This window comes from Molothrus ater, chromosome 1, assembly GCF_012460135.2.
Source record: "Molothrus ater isolate BHLD 08-10-18 breed brown headed cowbird chromosome 1, BPBGC_Mater_1.1, whole genome shotgun sequence".
NCBI classification, from domain to species: Eukaryota; Metazoa; Chordata; class Aves; order Passeriformes; family Icteridae; genus Molothrus; species Molothrus ater.
In genome coordinates, this window is record NC_050478.2 from 108,143,562 (window position 1) to 108,162,721 (window position 19,160).

General features: G+C 38.6%; 1 protein-coding gene across 1 annotated transcript in view; it reads right to left on the reverse strand.

The window, feature by feature from the left end:
• CDH2 (cadherin 2) overlaps nt 1–19,160 on the reverse strand; it is a 115,440-nt gene that overhangs the window by 30,428 nt on the left and 65,852 nt on the right. Inside the window, exons 3-7 of the mRNA XM_036399524.2 lie at nt 7,794–8,020; nt 5,828–5,974; nt 4,588–4,743; nt 3,062–3,206; nt 1,834–2,006 (exon numbers count right to left, since the gene is read on the reverse strand). Coding sequence (XP_036255417.1) covers nt 1,834–2,006; nt 3,062–3,206; nt 4,588–4,743; nt 5,828–5,974; nt 7,794–8,020 — 848 coding nt within the window. The remainder of the gene's footprint in view (nt 1–1,833; nt 2,007–3,061; nt 3,207–4,587; nt 4,744–5,827; nt 5,975–7,793; nt 8,021–19,160) is intronic.

Sequence of the window (19,160 nt, forward strand, 5' to 3'; positions counted from 1 at the left end):
AAACTAATGGTGAATGACAAGGCTTTTCCAACTGTTAATGTGAGGGTCTAAGCTCCACAGGCAGCTGGTTTCTTCCAAGTTAAATCCCTCCAGTATAGCTAGTCACCAAGTGATAAAACCTCAAGAATTATCGCTATGTCCTTCTGAAAGTTCATCTGTCAAAGATGACCAGGGGATTTTAAAAACAAGGGCAAAGCTGCCCATCATTCTTTTAATTTAACAGGGCCATACTGTAAAGTTCAGGGTTTTCCTTTGCTCAAATCCCTTCTCTTCAAAACCAACTTAAATAGAATGAATGTTAATAAAACCTCAAAAATTAATTGCAATATCTAACAGTCTGTTTAGCTTTTCTAATCTTCTGATTGCCCCTTTCAAACTGAAATGCATCAGAATATTAATAGCAAACACAGAGCTTCAGAAAGCATTTTTATTCTCTATTTTAAATAACTATAAACAAGCAGCTAAAAGATGAACAGCAAACCCAGTACTTGGGATTTAATGAGCTAAAATGAGGTTAGTAATACAGAAGTTGAAACAAGATGTATTCAAAAGAGGTTTGTTAGGATTTTATAGCTTGTTTATAAAATAATGCTTATCTCTTCTGAAGTTTTCAAGTGGTTTAAAAGCACAGTTAGTGTGACAGATTTGGAGTTGGGAGGGAAATATTTTTATTCCCAACCTCACAGATGGGTGAATCAGAGCAGAGGATCTGGCACACTCCTTCTCCAGTGGTGGGCACAGTGAGGAACTGTCTAGACAGGATGCACCTTGCTCAGCACGTAGCAGTGAATTACTGACAGATTATTTCTTTTTGCTATTATTATTATTGCATTGCTCTGCTTTAGTGTGTATCTGTTAGATGTATCTGTTTCTTAAGAGCAAACAGGCTTATTGGATAAGATCCTTTCCATGACCCCACAGAGCCAAGAGTAACTACGTGTATGGAACAAAGGTCCAATTTTCATCCCTAACATAATTTTTCTCCTCTGAATTTTGTACTCTGAGACTAGGAAAACAAGTGGTGTCAACAGGGTGAAGAAAGGGAGTAAGTTAAGACTGGGGATGGGGAGAAACATATCACAGCATCATGAAATTGTATGGACTAGAAGTGACCTTAAAGATCATCTAGTTGCAGACACCCAGCCCCAGGTAGGGACACCTCCAACTACACTAGGTTGCTCAGAATGCCATCCAACCTGGCCTTAAACACTTCCAGGGATGGGGAATACACAACTTCTCTGGACAACTTGCTCCTGCGTCTTACCACCCTCACAGTAAAGAACTTCTTCCTTTTATCTCATCTAAATGCACCTGCTTTCAGTTTATAGTCATCTCCCCTCATCCTAGCTCTATATGCCTTTATTAAAAACCCCTCTCCAGGCTCCCCTCTATGCCCCATTTAGGTACTAGAAAGCAGCAATAAGGTTTCCCCAGAGCCTTCTCTTCTCCAGGCTAAACAGCCCCAGCTCTCTCAGCCTATCTTCATAAGAGAGGTGCTCCAACCTATCTTCATAAGAGAGGTGCTCCAGCCTACTGATGATCTTCACATCGCTCCTCTAGACTTGCTCCAGGCAGGTTCACTTATTTCCTGTGCTGAGAACCCCAGATCTGGATGCAGCACACCAGGTGGGGTCTCAGAGGAGCAGAACAGAAGAGGAGAATTATCTGCTGGCCATGCTGCTTCGGATGCAGCCCTGGATATGACTGCCTGCAGGTGCACATTGTCAGCTCAGGTCCAGCTCCTCACTCACCTTCTCACCCACCCACCACCCTGAGCCATAATCTTTACAACATTAAGTGCAACCCAGCCCACAGGATTAAGACCTGCCCTACCTCTCTGTCAAGCCCAGCTGCAACAGTGATAATGTCACCAGTTTCGTTGTTGATTGTAAACATGTTTGGAGAGGGGCTGCTCGGGGCCTGGGACAAGATTCTGTATCTCAGCATCCCATTCTGGGCGTTGGGATCATCAGCATCGATGGCAGTAACAGTCATCACGTAGGTCCCTAGCAGCAGGATAAATAATTGATGTTATATCAACAGTTTACACTCAGATTATACAAGATCACTTTACAAGCAGTGGTCAAAGCACATATTTCTTTTGGTAAAATCTGCACATTCCTTCTTTACTTAAAACAAACTGGCTTAAATCAAGACTCACCAACAGAGTAATTAAAATACATAAGAGGAGATAAAAATACTCTATGTTTATACAAGACTAGATTTGCTTATAACTGAAGAAGCTACATAAACAATGAAACTCTGCAGTTCTGCCACAAATAACATTTCTGTAACAAAAGAACATCTCATGTTTAGATACTTATGTTATTAATTGGGCCAAAGGAAATATACTTATTGTTCAGAATTGGTGGACATACTGATAGTGACTGAAAATCAATATAAATAATACTCTTTCAAAAGTCTTTGAGGTAGATCTCAAATGCCAAATAAACACTGCAAAGTTAGAAAACACATTTCTGGTGCTAACCTTTCATTTTGCACTTCTGACAAATTAAGGAAGTGGTTTCAGCCATAGTGCAAACTTTAGTCTGTGCTGATTAGAATTTTAATGAGATCTGAACAACACTTAGGTTTTCTCAAGAATTCAAATGACACTGATTTCAAATCCCAGTATTTGCAAAGCCTCTGGGAATCAGAACTAGAACTGTATCTAGTGACATTTCAGAAATCTCTTATACCCTGACCTGTCAACTAAATGAACATCAATGTCCATCATAAAAATAAATGTAAGAACTGTGATGTTATAATTAGGATTTTGAAAACCATAAACCAGAAGTCATACACTTAAAGCCTCCCCTGGTTTTAGTTCATTCACATAGCAATTTTGCCTTTTGGAAATGAATCCCAGCATGCTAAAAAGTGCATTAAAAATAGGGTGAAATAAGAAGATAGAGGATCTGAGATTTTGCACATCACACTAAAGACACTTTTCAAAGTATTACAAGGTCTGAAGGCACTCCCTTCATCACACCTTCAAAGTGATACTGTAAATATGATACTTCAAAATAATACCTCTGCCTCCCAAAAGCCCATATATTACCTGGCTTTGATCCTTCAGGGACTGTGCCATTCCAAACCTGGTGTAAGAATTCAGGTCTATTGTCATTCATGTCAATGACATTAATAACAATGTCAATAGGATTTTCCACCTGGTTTCCATTCACATCCACTGCATGTGCTCTCAGCTGCAAAAATCATTAAAAGTATTAGAATTTGCACAACATACAGGTGCAAATAGATATAATAATAGTGACAGGAAATTTCAGGCCAGACATTTTTAGCTCAGTGTATTTTCTTATCTGCCACTGCTCCTTCATATCGACGTTTTAAATTTCCAAGCTGCTAATGGAACTGATGTTCAGACTTCCAAACTATTCTAAGTTGCAGACTTCCTTCCTTGATTTGATGAAAATTATTTTAGATCATTTAATTTTGATTACTACTAGTGCCTACTGTCATATAGAATTCTGTTTTTAATAATGGCTATTAGAAAACATTCTCTATAAAGATGGAGATTTAAGTGTAAATCTGTGTATTTAGACCACAGCATGGCCATTGCTAGGGAAAAGAGCAACTTTCTCCTGTAGCAGTCCTGCTGATGCCCATCATGTACATACACACACACGTATCTTATGGCTACAAAGCTACTAGAAAGCAGCAAGATGGCATTATTAACTCACCACTCTGGTAATGACTCATATAAATGTAAATTCCTAAGTCAGTAAATCCTGAATTGCCAATGTCAAATTCTCAGTTAAAATCTTATGGATGCTAGAGCTGTTGTTTGAGAGCCTTTCACCCACACCTCCCCCCCAGATGCTTCCTGCTGTGTCCTTTGCTTGGGAGCAGCACTCAAAGAGCTCCCCAGAGCACAAGGTAAGGAGTGTTTTAGTCCACAACATGCTGGAAAACTCTCTCCAGTTTTCACTCACCCAGGAGCTGGGTGATTTCAGCATGGTTTCCCAAAAGCACAGGAAACTTTAGGTCACAGCCTGCTCTCCCCATCTTCCTTGCAACTTTCTTTTTCCACTGGTACTGGAATCTGTGGTCTACTTTTTCAATTTCTCTCGAGCAAAGAATATCATTTTCATAAGCTGACAGGCCTAATTTACAATTCTATTAAAATGCTTAGATTTGGCCCTAAAATAAAAATTGGTATGTTATTCTTCCCATCCATTTCTCAAATCACAGCTGCTGCTGCAATTCTAATAGCAGTCACATCCTAATTTAAGTTGCTGAATTAAAAATAAACTTCTGGAAAGTATACAATTCAGTGGAGACTGTGATCCATGGCCTGTACTTGAAATATAAGCCACAGTACCCATATTTCCATATTTTAAAATTACTTTACCTAAATACATTTAATCACTGTTTACGTATGTTAATGTACTTAAGCTGCTTAAATATAGTAAGAGTTAGCCTTATTAAGTACAATAAATACAAATCTGCTACAAACTCCTCAAATCATATCTCATACAAAACTAAATGCTGGCTGCTCAAGTCATGTTTGAAGCAGATGTTCATCTTCAATTTGATAATCTGATTTGTGGTAAATTAAACTCTTACATGAAAAGAAGCAATCTGCTCCCGGTCTAAAGGCTTTGTGACAGACAGCTGTCCTGAGATGGGGTTGATGATGAAGATGCCTGTTGGAGGCTGGTCAGCTCCTGGGCCAGTCACACTGTACCGCAGAGAAAGGCTTTTATCACGATCGGACCTAATCTGTGTGTCAAAAAAAGATAAAGTTTACATTAGCTACAAACAAGTGCAGGATGGGACTGCTGCTGAGACAAGCAGCAGCTCTATTTATCTTCTCCTTGCTCCTTAAGATGTACTTGCAAAAATAAGTATTCTGGAAATGGTACAGAGTTGGTGTAAAGTTGGAAGTTCTTAACAGCACTCTTTGTTAGAAACTGGTCAAAGATATTCAGGAATGTAAAATTATCCCTGTTTATTTCTCAAAATAAAAATTATTTGTGTTAAACAAAAACAAGCAAATATTTTAAGCAGAATTGTTTAGATCTTAGAGAAAACATATAGTATCCTAAAATTACACATGAAATAAAAAGCCTGGTTTATGCTTTCCCCTTTCTCCGATACCTTCTCAGCCCAAAGCTACAGGCTCTCTTCCATGACAGGCCAGCTCTTTAGAAACTCGCCATTTTTGCTTAAACATTGAACTTGTTTCATATTCCAAGGAAACAACTGAAGGGAAGTGCATCTCTGAGGAGCAGCTGAATCACCAGCGCACACATAAAAAAGAACAGAGTGAAACTGCGTCCTATCAACTTGGGCTAATGTTCTGCCAAGTTCCAACAAATTGATCATGACCAGCCAGTATCATGTGTGGAAGCCAGCCCAGAGGAGGCTGGCTCCTGCAGTGGCTCCTTGCAGTGGCCACTTCTGAGCAGCAGAATCCTGTGGAAGAGCTGCTGTCCCCACCCCATCAGATACAATTTCCTTTGGTCTCCTGGCGCACCCTGCTTCCTGCTCACTCCCACACCATTTCCCAGGCAGAGAACTCCAGTGCAGGAGACTGGAAAACTCCTGAACCAGCAGAGATGCCCCTTAACACACTTACCACCCAAAACAAGGTCATCTTCCACCAGTAGAGATGCATAGGAACAAGTTAAACCCCAGGAAATTAGATGCATCCCAGCATGCAATGCACAGGTAGCAACAAGAAACCAAAAGACCCAAAAGACTCTGATAAATGTCTGGATGATGAACAAGACATCATTTACACAAAACCTCTTCAAGAGCTCTCTGAGGGATACTGAAACCACACTTCTATTAACTTCCTTACCCTAACTAATTCCTGAGGAAAAGGTCCTTTGGAATTTTCTGGTAGGTTGATTGGAGGAATAACCCAGTCTCTCTTCTGCCTCTTCAGAGGGCTGCTGTGCTTGTATTGTTGCCATGGAAATATGATTTCTTCAATTTTCCTTTGGTCCTTTCCCAGGTACAAGATAAAATTAAGCACATGTTAGAAGGAGAATTACTAGCAGACATTATAAAGTAACTCAGGTACAATTACATAATTGACTGAAAGACTGTCCTTTCTCTGTGTTCATCGAACTGTTTTATTTGCATTCACAGTGCAGTTTGAAAATAACCAATATCATTTACAATTTCACTGCCAAAGTTTAAGAAACCTTTTTTTTCCCTTATTTAACTAGGAAGAGAAAGGGAATTATAAACCATTTATAACATGGCACTAACTGTGTAAACTATCTGGCACTTTCTGAGAAGTAGTTAACATTTTGCAGAATTTAATAGTATTCCTTAATGCATTTCTCATTAGCTAGAGCTTCAGTTCAGGTAATGTGCTACTGTACTCTAAATTTAGATCTGGGTGTGCTATAATGTAATTTGAGTTCCAAGAGAAGTTTAATACATACTGGTAAGGAATGTCTCAAATATTTATGACCCTATTAGATCCCATAGAATTAATGCTGTAATTATTTTAAACCTATGTCAGCCATGATGGATGCAGTAGATGACCCACTTTACACACTGGGCATTAATCTCTGCTGGGTGTCAACATTCTCTTCTATATCTGCAGTTATTTCATCCTTGGGATGACAGCACACACAGCTAGCTAGCTTGCTTAAGGTTAGAAACAGGGTGACAAAAACATCCTCCAAATCTTTCAAAAGAACTTTTTTTTAATCTAGGCAACTACATTGCAGAGTACGAACAGACACCCAAATGAAGGCCAGATTCTACTCCTCTACATTCTGTTAATGGTAAGGACACCTGAATAGTGGCTTTGGAATAAACAGGGCATGCACTGGCACATCTAAGCATCTGCTCTTTTACAGTGCTTCTACAAACAAAATGACAGTATTTCCATTGTTAAAATCATGCCTTAGCAAATTTAACACAATCACCAAGTAAGCAAACAAATGAGAATTACACACAGTGGTCTCCAGCGTGTTCTCAGGAAAAATGTATTGCATAACCACATTACCTACTTTTAACATGATGCTTAAATCTTAAATGTGTTCCTATTATAGGTATGTTAATCTATGAATAAATTTTGTTCTTTATCTGTAAACTGAACACTTCTCCTTCACTAAGGAGAAGGCAAGTAACAGTAAGCAACAGGTAATATGACAGAAAAAGGTAAACAAACTAATATGCTTTTCTAAAGTAAACACATTGCTAATTGCACATTGCTAGGTCTGATTTTTGTAACAGTACATGGTTTATCCTATGGCAGCTTCCAGCAGAGGGAGACTATCTTCCTTACCAAGTAGTGCTGGAATCATGAATAATTTACAATCTCCAATTTGATTATGACGGGACACGACAAAGCCAATATTCCCTGCCAGAAGTGCTTTCCTACTTACTGCTGTAAATCTACAGTTCCCATCTAATAAATGTGACTGATGCATTCTATCACAGATTTGTTTATTTTGCGGTTATATTTAACCACTTGAATAAATACTATAATACTTTCAAGCAATTTAAAATAAAGAAATGGCTGTGTGAGACTTAAATTCAGGTATAAATCTCAAGCTATACAAACAAAAAGCTCAAACACAAAGAATCCTATATAGTTAAATAGGCATGTCTTTTCATGCCTTAGCAAAACTACAGACTAAAAGATGATCAAAGTTCCTTCTAAAGCTCCAGCTTTGCATGCACTAGGTGTCCATTAATAAGCTGATTCACGGAGAGGTGCATGACAGGCAAAATTAAACCCCTATTTTTATGCCTCTTTGTGGAGATACATTTATACAGGCTGCATTAAGCTCTTGTTTTACCTTTTCTGAAGCCCCTGTGAAGGCTGGTTCAGGGGTTAGCTTCACCCTCATTTGCCATTCTTGCTGGGTTTCCTTGTCTTGAGCAGACACGACAAACTCCGTGGGCTCCGCTGAAAGCTGAAAGCTTCGCTCTGCATAGACCACACCATCCTCACCTACTCTGAAATCTTCTGGCTCACTGCTACCAAAGTGTATTTTTTTGTTTCCATCACAGCTTCGAAACCTCACTGTAAAACAGACATAAAATGGCAAACAAAACAAAATTGAAAAAGCAGCCCACTTGAATTTACTGTGACATCAATGCACTAAGAACAAACCCAAAAGCAGAGATGCTTAACTTGCTGCTGCTACTATCACATGCAGTTACAAGTTAAGACTTGTACTTTACCAGTCAGTCCCTGCCACATAACAATGATATTCTTCTGTGGACTGCTAGGCTGTGATTTTAACCCTAGACAGGAACAGTCTCCTGCCCACAAACCAGCAAGAAAACCAACTCCTTCCATGTCCTAAGGTACACTTCAGTCGGTTGCTAGTTGGGTTTGCATCTCAAGCTTCGCAAAGATCTAGTCAAGCTGAGTCATTAAAAATGCTCAAAAAATTTTATTACACTGCAATCATAACTGCAAACACAACTGTGTTTCCAGCACGTTCTCGCTGCTAGTGGGGGTAAGGCAGAAACCCTGAAGTATGTTAAGAATATTAAATTCTGTGCCCACATCAGCCTGTGACTCAGCTGTGCCATCTCAGGAAGATTTCTTTTGAGCTCTGGGACTGAGTTTCCTTGTCCCTCATTGACAAGGTGGAGGAGGCAGTAAATGCCTCACAAAGAAAACCCAAGTTAACGACCTTGAGTTTTTCTTTTTGTTTGGGTTTTTGTGTTTGTTTGCTTGGCGTTTTAGGTTGTTTTTGGTTTTTTTTAAGCTATGTTCTGTACCACACATGTCCCTTTATCTACTTAGGAATTACCTATTCTTGTTTAATTCCCTCCTCCCTCCTTCCTTTTGTTGTGTCTGAAAGACACACGATGGAACAAGAAGTCAGGAAAACCGAATGTAGAGATAATGATGTGTTGTCCACAAAACAGAACTGGTAACAGGTTACTGCCATATCTACCCAATTCTTTTCACCATCAGTTATCTTCTGGGTTACTGCAAATAATAGTAAGTAAAAAAATGAAAGTGTGCTTTTATAACCAATGATCACTCTTTAATGTTTCCAAAGCATTATGAAGTATTTTGATTGTATGGGCAATAGAAGTGCAAAATACCATTATGAAGGTTGTGCTGAAATCCACATAGTGAAGATGAAGATGAAATGAGGCTTTATGCCTCATTTCAGTTATTGCACTTTTTATATTGTGCTAAACCATGCAAAAACTATTTAGCTTCAAAACCTAAAGGTCCCTCACAAGAAAAATCACTACTAAATGTCATGCATCATGTGCTTTCTTCTGTAATGCACTGTTTTCAGGAAGGTACTAAGAAGAATCATACTTTTTTGTATTTGAACTTTAAGGACTAGGCTGATGTTCACATGAGAGATTAAATTTCTTTCCTTATTGCACCCTTCCAGTTATCCAGAATCCCTCATTTTCCCTCTCCTGACAGAAAAGACTGTATTTTAAAAGAGTGCATCAGATAAAAAAAGGAGACAAAGCACAGCACTACTCTAAATAAATGATACAGCATCAACCTTCTTAATCGTAATCTTGCTGAACTGGGCAGGGATAGTGCTCTTTCCAGACAGATCACAGATTTTGAAGGTCTTTTCCTGTCAAAGGCCAGCCTCCCCTTGGGGAGAAGAGCATGCCATGTCCACAAAGCACTGAGCCCTGAAAGAACAAATCTCCCTGGGTAAAAGGCTCAAGCTTCACCAGCAGGGCTGCTCCTGTGATCCTCCTTGGAGAGGTTGCCTCTGGTCTTCCTCATAAGCAAAGAGAGTGGTTTTCTGAAACTCTAGTAAATACTCAGCCTCTAGTGTAAGCTTTCATATATTTAAGAAATTCCTATGGATCCTCAAGTCCATCCTACCTGCTTTATCAGGTACAATGACTTCCTTCTCTATAATCTACAGGCTACAGGTCTGCAGAATTTGGAGACGTCAGATCCTCTGTTTAGCAGGTAACATGGGAGGAGAAAATTGGCAGGCAGAAGTTCCAGTTCCCAGATGTTAACCATCCCATTGACCCCCTGCTTTTTTCAACATGGGCCTTGCAGCTTGAGTCAGCTCACTGCAACACTTGGTTGAAATGCTACAGCCAAATGAGAACATGCATGACTCTAAGCCAAGAATATAAAGCTACTACTTAAAGCAACTACTCCAGTATGTAGAAATTATCACAGTCCTAATTCTGTAATTCTTGCCCAGCACAGAAATAAAAAGATGTCTAAGAACAGCTTACTCCAAAGTCACTATGTTTAACAATAAAAGAATTTAATGAATAATTAATGGACTATTGAACAGTGCTATTTGTACTTGGTTACACAGGCACAGACAACTCAGACCTCAAGCATGGAGGAAGCTGGACATCCTTAAAATGCCACCACTGTTCCCAAACAAACCTCTCAGAAACAGTTCACATAAGAAAAAAAAACAACCAAAAAACCAGCAGCCAGCACCATAACCCATAGCTCTGTGCCTCTGCTAACCTCTCATCTCATCTCAGCTACAACTGCTCTCAAAATCTGCTTTTCAAAAATGTGTCTTGACCAAAAGGACAAACAGTTCTAGAGCCAGATCTATCTCTGGTTTTTCTCAGATTTACTTCTGAAAAGTACAAGAGTGGGAAAGAGAATGAAGATTAATCTAAACTTTGATCATTACCGTTTCTCAAAAAGGTGAAAGCTAAAATGAATATTTGTCATTATGGTCTGAAAGAGCAAGATATCACAACAATATTTTATAAAAATATTTCCTAACTATTGCACAGTAACAGAATATGTTCCTATTTTAGATATTCAAATTCATAAAGAAGAAGATTTCTTTTCCCCCATCTCCTTACATACAGACTCCAGCAGCACAAAAATAAAACAGAAAAACCACCCTGCTAGCCACTTCATTGATATTCTTCCCCAAGGCAACTGTATTATGAAATTCAATGAAAATCCCTTCCTCTGACAGTATCCTGGTAAAAACATATAAAATTGTCAATGTGAGAATTATTCTCCCTTTGCAAGGAGCACACATTAACGAATTATAGTCAAGTATAACCATCTATAATTAAATTCCCTTGACAGAGTGCAGGTTGTGCAGTAGCTACTCTCCCCCCAAACACATGGCTATCAGTCTTGTAAATTCGATTTAGATCACTTTGCTTCATTTTTCAGCGTTCAACTAGTATGAACAAAGAGTGATTTCTGACAGTAGGTTTTCAGGCAAAGACTTTTTTTTGCAAAAATGCTACAGGAAATATTTTTTTTGTTTTACTGTGAATAATGACTGCTTATGCAACCCTGTTCTTTTCTAAAAACCACAGGAAAGGGAGGCATACTTTCCACAAGTCACTTTATGTTGACAGATCAATCACAGATTTTTTTTTTCCACTTAAAAAAAAGATTAACTAGATATCATCTGCAGAATCTTAGTAACTTAATATGCAAGAGAAAGAGTAATCAGGTATCTGATTTTACTGCTTTTTCATAACACTCTGCATAAATGATCAGATAAGAGTAACATAATCTGTAAAAATAACTCATGGATTTTTGAGTATCCTGTGCATCTTCTGAAAGTATTTGCTTTTTAGAAGTATATTATTTGAAAGCCCTGGGAAGTATTCAATCAAACTCAAAGATAACTGTTTCAATTTTAGAGAATACTTTTGGTCATATAAAAGCGGTAATATGCAACATGGGAGTAAATGCACTCAGTTCACAGGCTCGAAATAGGGCTGTGCACAAGGGTTTATAAATGTAGGGTCTTTAAACAGAAGAAAAATTGTACTTAGTATTAGCTTATGACTATTATTAAATATTATATCCTAAGACAAAAGACCATTAATTTCCTAATTTGAGTCTTTTCTTGTCTTAAAAACAAGGCAAGTATATTCTATTAAGTAAAGAATAGAAGAGGACCTCTGAGACTACAACATTGTAAAATGAAAGTCTACAGCTCCATGATATTAAAGGAAGCTTTCAGTTTAACACTCTTGCATGGAAGTAATTACAACGTGTGCATACATGTGTAGTGTACAAAACGTTAAGAACTAGACATGCAAATTCATTTAAAGTGCACTAGAGATCACCACCACTCCTGCTCAGGTCTAATGAGATGAATGATTCATAGTATCTGTAAAATACAGCTACTCATGTTGGTTTGCACTCTTTGCCAACGTGCTTCTGCTCTTTTTGTCCTAGGAAAATAATATCAGAATTACTTGATCCAAACAAGGACTGAGCAAAAAAATTGCTGTTAATAATATAGCCCACTGTAAAATATTTCATGAACATATATATTCATGTGCAACATAGAATATTAATACAGAACTTTCATTACCCGTTTTGATCGTGAGACTGAGTTTGCCATCTGGATTTTCTGCACTTAGAAAAGAATTCAGTTCACATCCAGATAACATCCACATGCATATAAGCACACTAGAGTGTGTTTCCTTCTGTAAATTTGTTGGAATGCTCTTCTCAATGCCTAAGCAGCAACCTCAAGGCAAAGGCTCACTTAGTAGAAATAATGGAAAACTGCAACAAATGCCAAGTGCTAACAATGCGTACTTCAGCAATACAGTTAAGAGCATGCATCATAAAACAGAAAACCTACAGCTATTTCATCCACTTGGGATTGTTTTTGCAACAGACAAAATAAACAGAATAAGAAAGTATCTTAGGTACAACTACCTACTAGATACCACTTTTACCTTTGACAGATGGAGAAACTATATGGAAACATTCTGCTTGAACTGTCTAGCCATCTGCATATTTAATATCTGAACACTCTCCAAGAACACTCTGTATTAAACAAGTCTTTACTTCTCAGAGAGAGAAGCAGGAGAAAACTACAAGAGAAACCCCATATAATGCCCCCCTCCCCGCTCTTACTTTATAAATTAGTAATTTATTCATACTGGTTACTTCTGTATCTGTAAGATGATCTGTTAGTCCTACTGGCATAGTGCACATGCTCATATTTCAGTTCATGGCTTGTTGGAGTGGCATGTGTAATGCCCATGAGACATCCTTTACTATAATTATAGATGACCTTCAAAAGAACTGGGTTTTTGACATCCTGGCAAACTGTTATAATCACAAAGAACTAAAATACATTCTAACTTGCCTTTTCCATCACCGCCCTTCAATTTAGTCTGATTTTAGAACTTTCTGAAACCATCTTGAAATCTTACTAAGTATTATTTAATATCTGATTTTCTGATCAGTTGTCTGATGGGTTGTCTACATCAGCCAGAAAAATGTTGTTTGCATCTGCAAACTGAGAATATTAGCTACAGAAATTACTGAGTCAAAATAAATATGAAATATAATCAGGTTATTTTAGGCAATGGCATTTCCCAGCTGTACTGTAATTCCATTTGACATTATATCCTTTAGAGATATTTCCATACACCAGCATTGTTTCTAAAAGTTTCTTCTAGTCTTTTTTCCTAATCCCTTTTTCTTCTCTGCTTTTATATTTATGACCTGTAGTTTATCCCATACTCCAGACCATCCAACAATCTCAAAGCACTACTCATTTTGAGCCTTGCTGGACTAACCAAGCTGTGACACTTGAAAAGAAAGCTGGCTGTCAAAAGACAGCTACTTACCAAAGCCTGCTAATTCAATAATTGCTTTTGAAAACCTGTGCCTTGTGCTGAGCCCTGTGTTCTGCCACCCCAGCCCACTTGGAGTAGAGGGCTGCTTCAGCAGGTCACGCAAGCCCAACTGGAGTTTTGCCACTTACTGAGGGCCAAATACGGCCCATTTGCTTCTAAATGCTATTTACACTTGTCTTCAATATCTTTACAGCCTGGTTCCATGGGCAAGCCTGGTTATGAGGCTCTCAAGTGGTGAAGAGGTGTCAAATCAGAAGGTTTCAACTGAGGTGAAACTGAGGATATATTCAAGCTATTTACCAACCTTAGGTGTTTCATGATCTGACTAATAGCAGCTCAACTTCCCACTTTTCCACGCTGAACTGTCTGCTTATTGTCTATTCAGTTAGGAAAACAATAATTAAAAGGAAAGGAGATTTGCAAGAATTAGGTTTAATTCATACTGTACACTTTTTTCATTAATTGAAAGCAGTTTGAGTGATCTGCAGCAGGCATTAGGTAAAACCTAGTACTGATGTATGACTTTACTCTGGGGAAACAGGATGTTAAGTAGTCTACTGTACAAAAACCCTAAGTTTTTATAAAAGTTGTATGTTATGCTGGTAAAAGTAATTTGTACTGGTTACCACAGCTATGACTCAGTGCAATTCTCTCTCCTGCCCTACTCCTGAGACTGCTAGTTCTAAATGGATAAATACGTACATTTCCCAAAATAACATACTTCCAAAGCAATCTGGCAGTCTACATGACAGAAGAACACTGGACATAAATCTCCCTCTCCCTATTTCTGCAACATATTCTTTTTCATTCCTAATTTGTACAATTACTGTGAAAGTTTTTCTTTTAAAGTATTTTGTTGCAAGGTACAACTGGGAAATACTAAAGCTCCTTCCTACATTCATGAGGCCTTATGAACCCTAATGCCTCTTTATGAGCCCTAATAATTCAAACATTAAGGTCTATTTTTTAAAGTATTTTCTTTCACAGGTAGCTACCATCAGACTGCCTAATTCTTGCATTCACAGGGAAAGACTTACACAGTTCTTTAATAAAATGCCATCTAGTTTCCAGTTCCCATAATCCTCTTTGTTTACAGAACAAAGTCGTAACAGGCATGCCAGAATGAAAATGGGGATAATGTTCTTTCTATTCGATAGAAATCCTCTGCAGCTTTTCAGTACAGGAATACCAGCCATCAGCAAAACACAGGACTGGTATCTCAAACAGAGTCCAAATTATATCTGATTCACTGACCCTTTTCAGTCTTTGCCTCTACCACTCACTGGCACAAAGATCTGTGCTTTTCACATCCCTTTTGTCTTTATTTTAGAAAAAGTAAAATGTAGAAAAAGAGAATAATCATCTTCAAGAGGGAAAGTTCTTGTATTTCGACAACTGCTTTTGTTTTAAAACACAAAAAGGTTTCTTTCCATTTTCCTCCACTCTGCATTAAGGCAGTTTCACTATAGATGAGCCTATAGGCCCCTGCAGAGTTCTGCACCAGCTTTTTTCTAAATGATGCTAGCTGAAAGAAAACTCAGTAATAAATGTCATTTCTGTACTCTGGAGTATGCAATGCACCTTTAATACTTTCCCAAGCACACCATTCTACACAGTAATAAAAAGAAGGATTAAACACTAATCTCTTATACCCATAATGCATCAACTGACTACACCTGCTAAAATCCAATTTGGTAATTAAAAAAATGTATCTACTGAACAGTCAAACCAGGAGACTAAAGGGAAAGTACTGTCTCTGCAGATAGCTAGCAGAAAATGCTTTCAAAATTGAGGCACTTAACACAAACCTATTTTTACCTCTATTCGTTTTTATGTGACCGTAAGCAGCGTAAGAAACAAATACCTACAATTACAGTGCAGCAATTAAAGGGCAGTTTTTGTGCTACAGTAATGACTTAAATATCTAGTAAAAAACTGGATAAGCTGCTTTTCCTTTTATTCTATCTTTAGAAAATGCCAAAAAAGTTAGCTCTTTTATTTTTTTTCCTTTTCCCTCACTAGCAATAAGGAAAGTGAGAATAGAGAATAGATGCTTTTATATGTTCTCTATGCTAACTGTTCTTGGCCTGAAGTCCTTTTAGGCTTCAGGTTTCAAGTTTTTTTTTTTTCCTAGCTCTCTTTCTTCTTTATTGTTCCTTCTCCCTGCCTTTACAGGTGTTCTGTTTTCTAGTTTAAAGAACCTTACTTTATTCCCTGATGCTCCCATTTTTCCTGTCCCCTCTTTCACCTGTGCTCCTGACAGAGCTGCTGAGGTGTCAAAGCATTGCTAATTTCAGGCTGCAGCTTAGGCTTGGAGCACACCTAGGCAGAAAGATCATGGGAGGCTGTCTTTACAAAAATAAACACATTAACTAACAAACTGAATATCCAAGCACCTATAGTTTCTGTAAAAAGCCAGAACTTGCTGAAATATCAAATGGGTGCATACTTACAAATGAGCTGATGATCTATTTTATAAATTCAATCAGTCAGCAGCTTTAAACAGCAGCTTAAGCCCCAGCACTAAAAGGGGTTTAGGAACAACAACAGAACATAGGAGAGAAGCATATATCACTTTTAGGCCACGTGTCACTTCGTACCGTGAAAAGAAATACAACAAAATAAAATTAGGGATTTTTCTCATTAAATTACAGGACTGCTCAGGCAGAAGCGAGTGTTGTATTTGAATTGCGTTGCATCAAACAAAAATTCCCAGCACTGACAAAATGGCAGCACTCCTTTCAACAATCCATTAAAAAAAAAAGTCTTGAAGCAGATGTGGGAACGCTTAATATTTTGTATTCTGCTGCATACTCCAGGATACCACCTGTTTCTAGAGATCATATTTGGCAGTCCCTCCCATGTGGCTATGGATGCTTCAAGGGGAAAGGGGACAACCCTTCCTAAACCCTCCTTGCAGCTTCACAAACCAGCACACATTTGAATGAAACGACCCTCCACAAACCCCAATACAGATTTTCCTCTGCTTGCTTGCTTCCTTTCTTCCTTCCTCCCACCACTTCCACCACTTCCTTCCTTCCTTCCTTCCTTCCTTCCTTCCTTCCTTCCTTCCTTCCTTCCTTCCTTCCTTCCTTCCTTCCTTCCTTCCTTCCTTCCTTCCTTCCTTCCTTCCTTCCTTCCTTCCTTCCTTCCTTCCTTCCTTCCTTCCTTCCTTCCTTCCTTCCTTCCTTCCTTCCTTCCTTCCTTCCTTCCTTCCTTCCTTCCTTCCTTCCTTCCTTCCTTCCTTCCTTCCTTCCTTCCTTCCTTCCTTCCTTCCTTCCTTCCTTCCTTCCTTCCTTCCTTCCTTCCTTCCTTCCTTCCTTCCTTCCTTCCTTCCTTCCTTCCTTCCTTCCTTCCTTCCTTCCTTCCTTCCTTCCTTCCTTCCTTTCTCTCCTTCCTTCCTCTGTCTGGTCTGCCCAACACTGGTGGCTTTTGTCACTCTCCCACATGTCACTCCTCTGGGCATACTACGGTCTAATTTTCCAAAGCTGCAATTATTCTTTATGACTTTTAAAAGGTCCTTAGTCATACTCTAGTTACTGTGACAGCTCTGTGCACTGCTTCTTTGCTAAAAGATGAAAGCTGTTATCCTCTGGGGGGAACCTGGAGAACCTTCCAGCCAATGGACATGGACACAACTGCAGTAGCATCCCCACAGGAAGGAGTTTGTCTGCATTTTGCTGTGCATGCCTGATCTCAAAGCAGAACCTCCCTGTAACACAGGGATGCTCATTTCCTTAGCAAATGGATAATGGTGAAAAACTACCCTGCTTGAACACTGTGCTTTTGTATTAAACAAGGGGAAGAAACCTGCCAGTTGCCAAAGGGGGTGGAAGAGACAGCAGAGACAGCCCAGCAGTATTTACACTGATGTGGTTAGATAACAATAAAAACCATAAATCCCACGGATTATAGTATCACTGGATCATGTCCAGTAGGCCTCAGGCAGAAAACTAGTTGGCTTAATAGTATCTAGTCAGACCTCAGGTTTTCATCATTATTATTCTTAAACAGAGATATCTGACCTTAAAATTCAGAAAAAGCTCTTGGTGACTGGTGCAGGCTAGTACAGAGTATTTCACAGCCAGGCCACAGTAGTGCTACCCATAACAAAGCAGAGAACTCAAAAAGTTGCACATCCATCTGTGGAGGGATAGAACGTAAGAAAATAAAGATAGTGCAGAAGGTAATCCCACACCTGAGGAGTTGCAGCTGTACTAATTACCAAAGATTAGGCTGCCCTTGACAGGCCACAGCTGTGTCCAATGAGGATGAGTGCTATAAAAGAGTGGGTGAGGAGAGAGTTGGAGTTTTTTTTTGGCTGTGCTGTGAAGAAGAAGGAGTCAGTGCTGTAAGGAGCTGCCTATGAGACATCACCAAGAAGGTATGGAACTTGTGCAATAAGATGACAACATCTATGATATTATGAGGGAGTACCTGTGGGTGAAAGTAACCCCTAAATGGGTATTCACTCCCTCTGTGTGCTACTTTCAACATTTAAAATAGCTAAGGTGACATGCTAATTAACTGATTACCATTAAAGAGGGGGAAATATCAAGGGAACTATCAGGAAGATGCCTGATTTCACATATTTTAAGATTATTATTTAGGTTGTTCATAGAATCTTGTTATAGCATCTCTCTGAATATGCCTCACATTCCCCCTCAATCCAATAATGTGTGCAGATGCCTTAAAAATAAATGAAGAACCACTAGCATTAGAATTAGATCTAATTAGAAATATGTAGGAAATTACTTGACACTGCTGACTATGGAAGCTCACCTAAAACACTACAACATCATAGGGGTATCTTAATGTTATCATCAGTCCATGAAAAAAAATATGTACATACATTATGAATTTTTTCCTGAAGAGCTAAAGTGAGTCCAACGATCAGAAAAAAGTTCAGTGCTGGAATACCTTCTAGCAACTGGCACTTGGTGAATGCTCTCAAACAATTAATTATTTTTATCTTCTTGGTTGACCACCTAAACACTATTCTCAATGAGATGAAAACCACCCATCCTTGCAAAGTTGCCAAGTATCAAAAGGAAGAACAAAAGAGGAGGAGCAATTTGGACTTTTTGTGTCTATGCTGCAGAGTGAGGACCTCAGACTTGAGTCTTTTCAAATGATTTTTCTATTTCATGTAAGGCCCACCTGACTGTAGGTAAATTAGACAAACACTGGCTGCAAGCAGAAGTAGCACTTTGCTTCATGTTTGACTGCACCATACAATGCAAACTCATTAGAATGACCAACATGAGGTTACTTGTGTACATGTGACACAGTGTAAGTCAAAATTTATGTGATGCTACTTTCCTTCAAGATCTTTTACTGTTTTTTGAATATCTTGTCAAGTGATTACAAAATTACGAGGCTCAGATAATCCCCTCAAATTCAGACTGACAGTAATAGAATTGACAGAAATAAAAGAGGCATCACACCAGGAGAAAAAAAAAGATTAAAAAAAACCCATTTTCTTAGCAAAATGCAGACAAGCATGACAGCAGCACAACATGGTACCAGGATTAATATAGGAAGGGGAAAAAGAAAATAAATCCTTGGATACAATTTGCAGACAAATG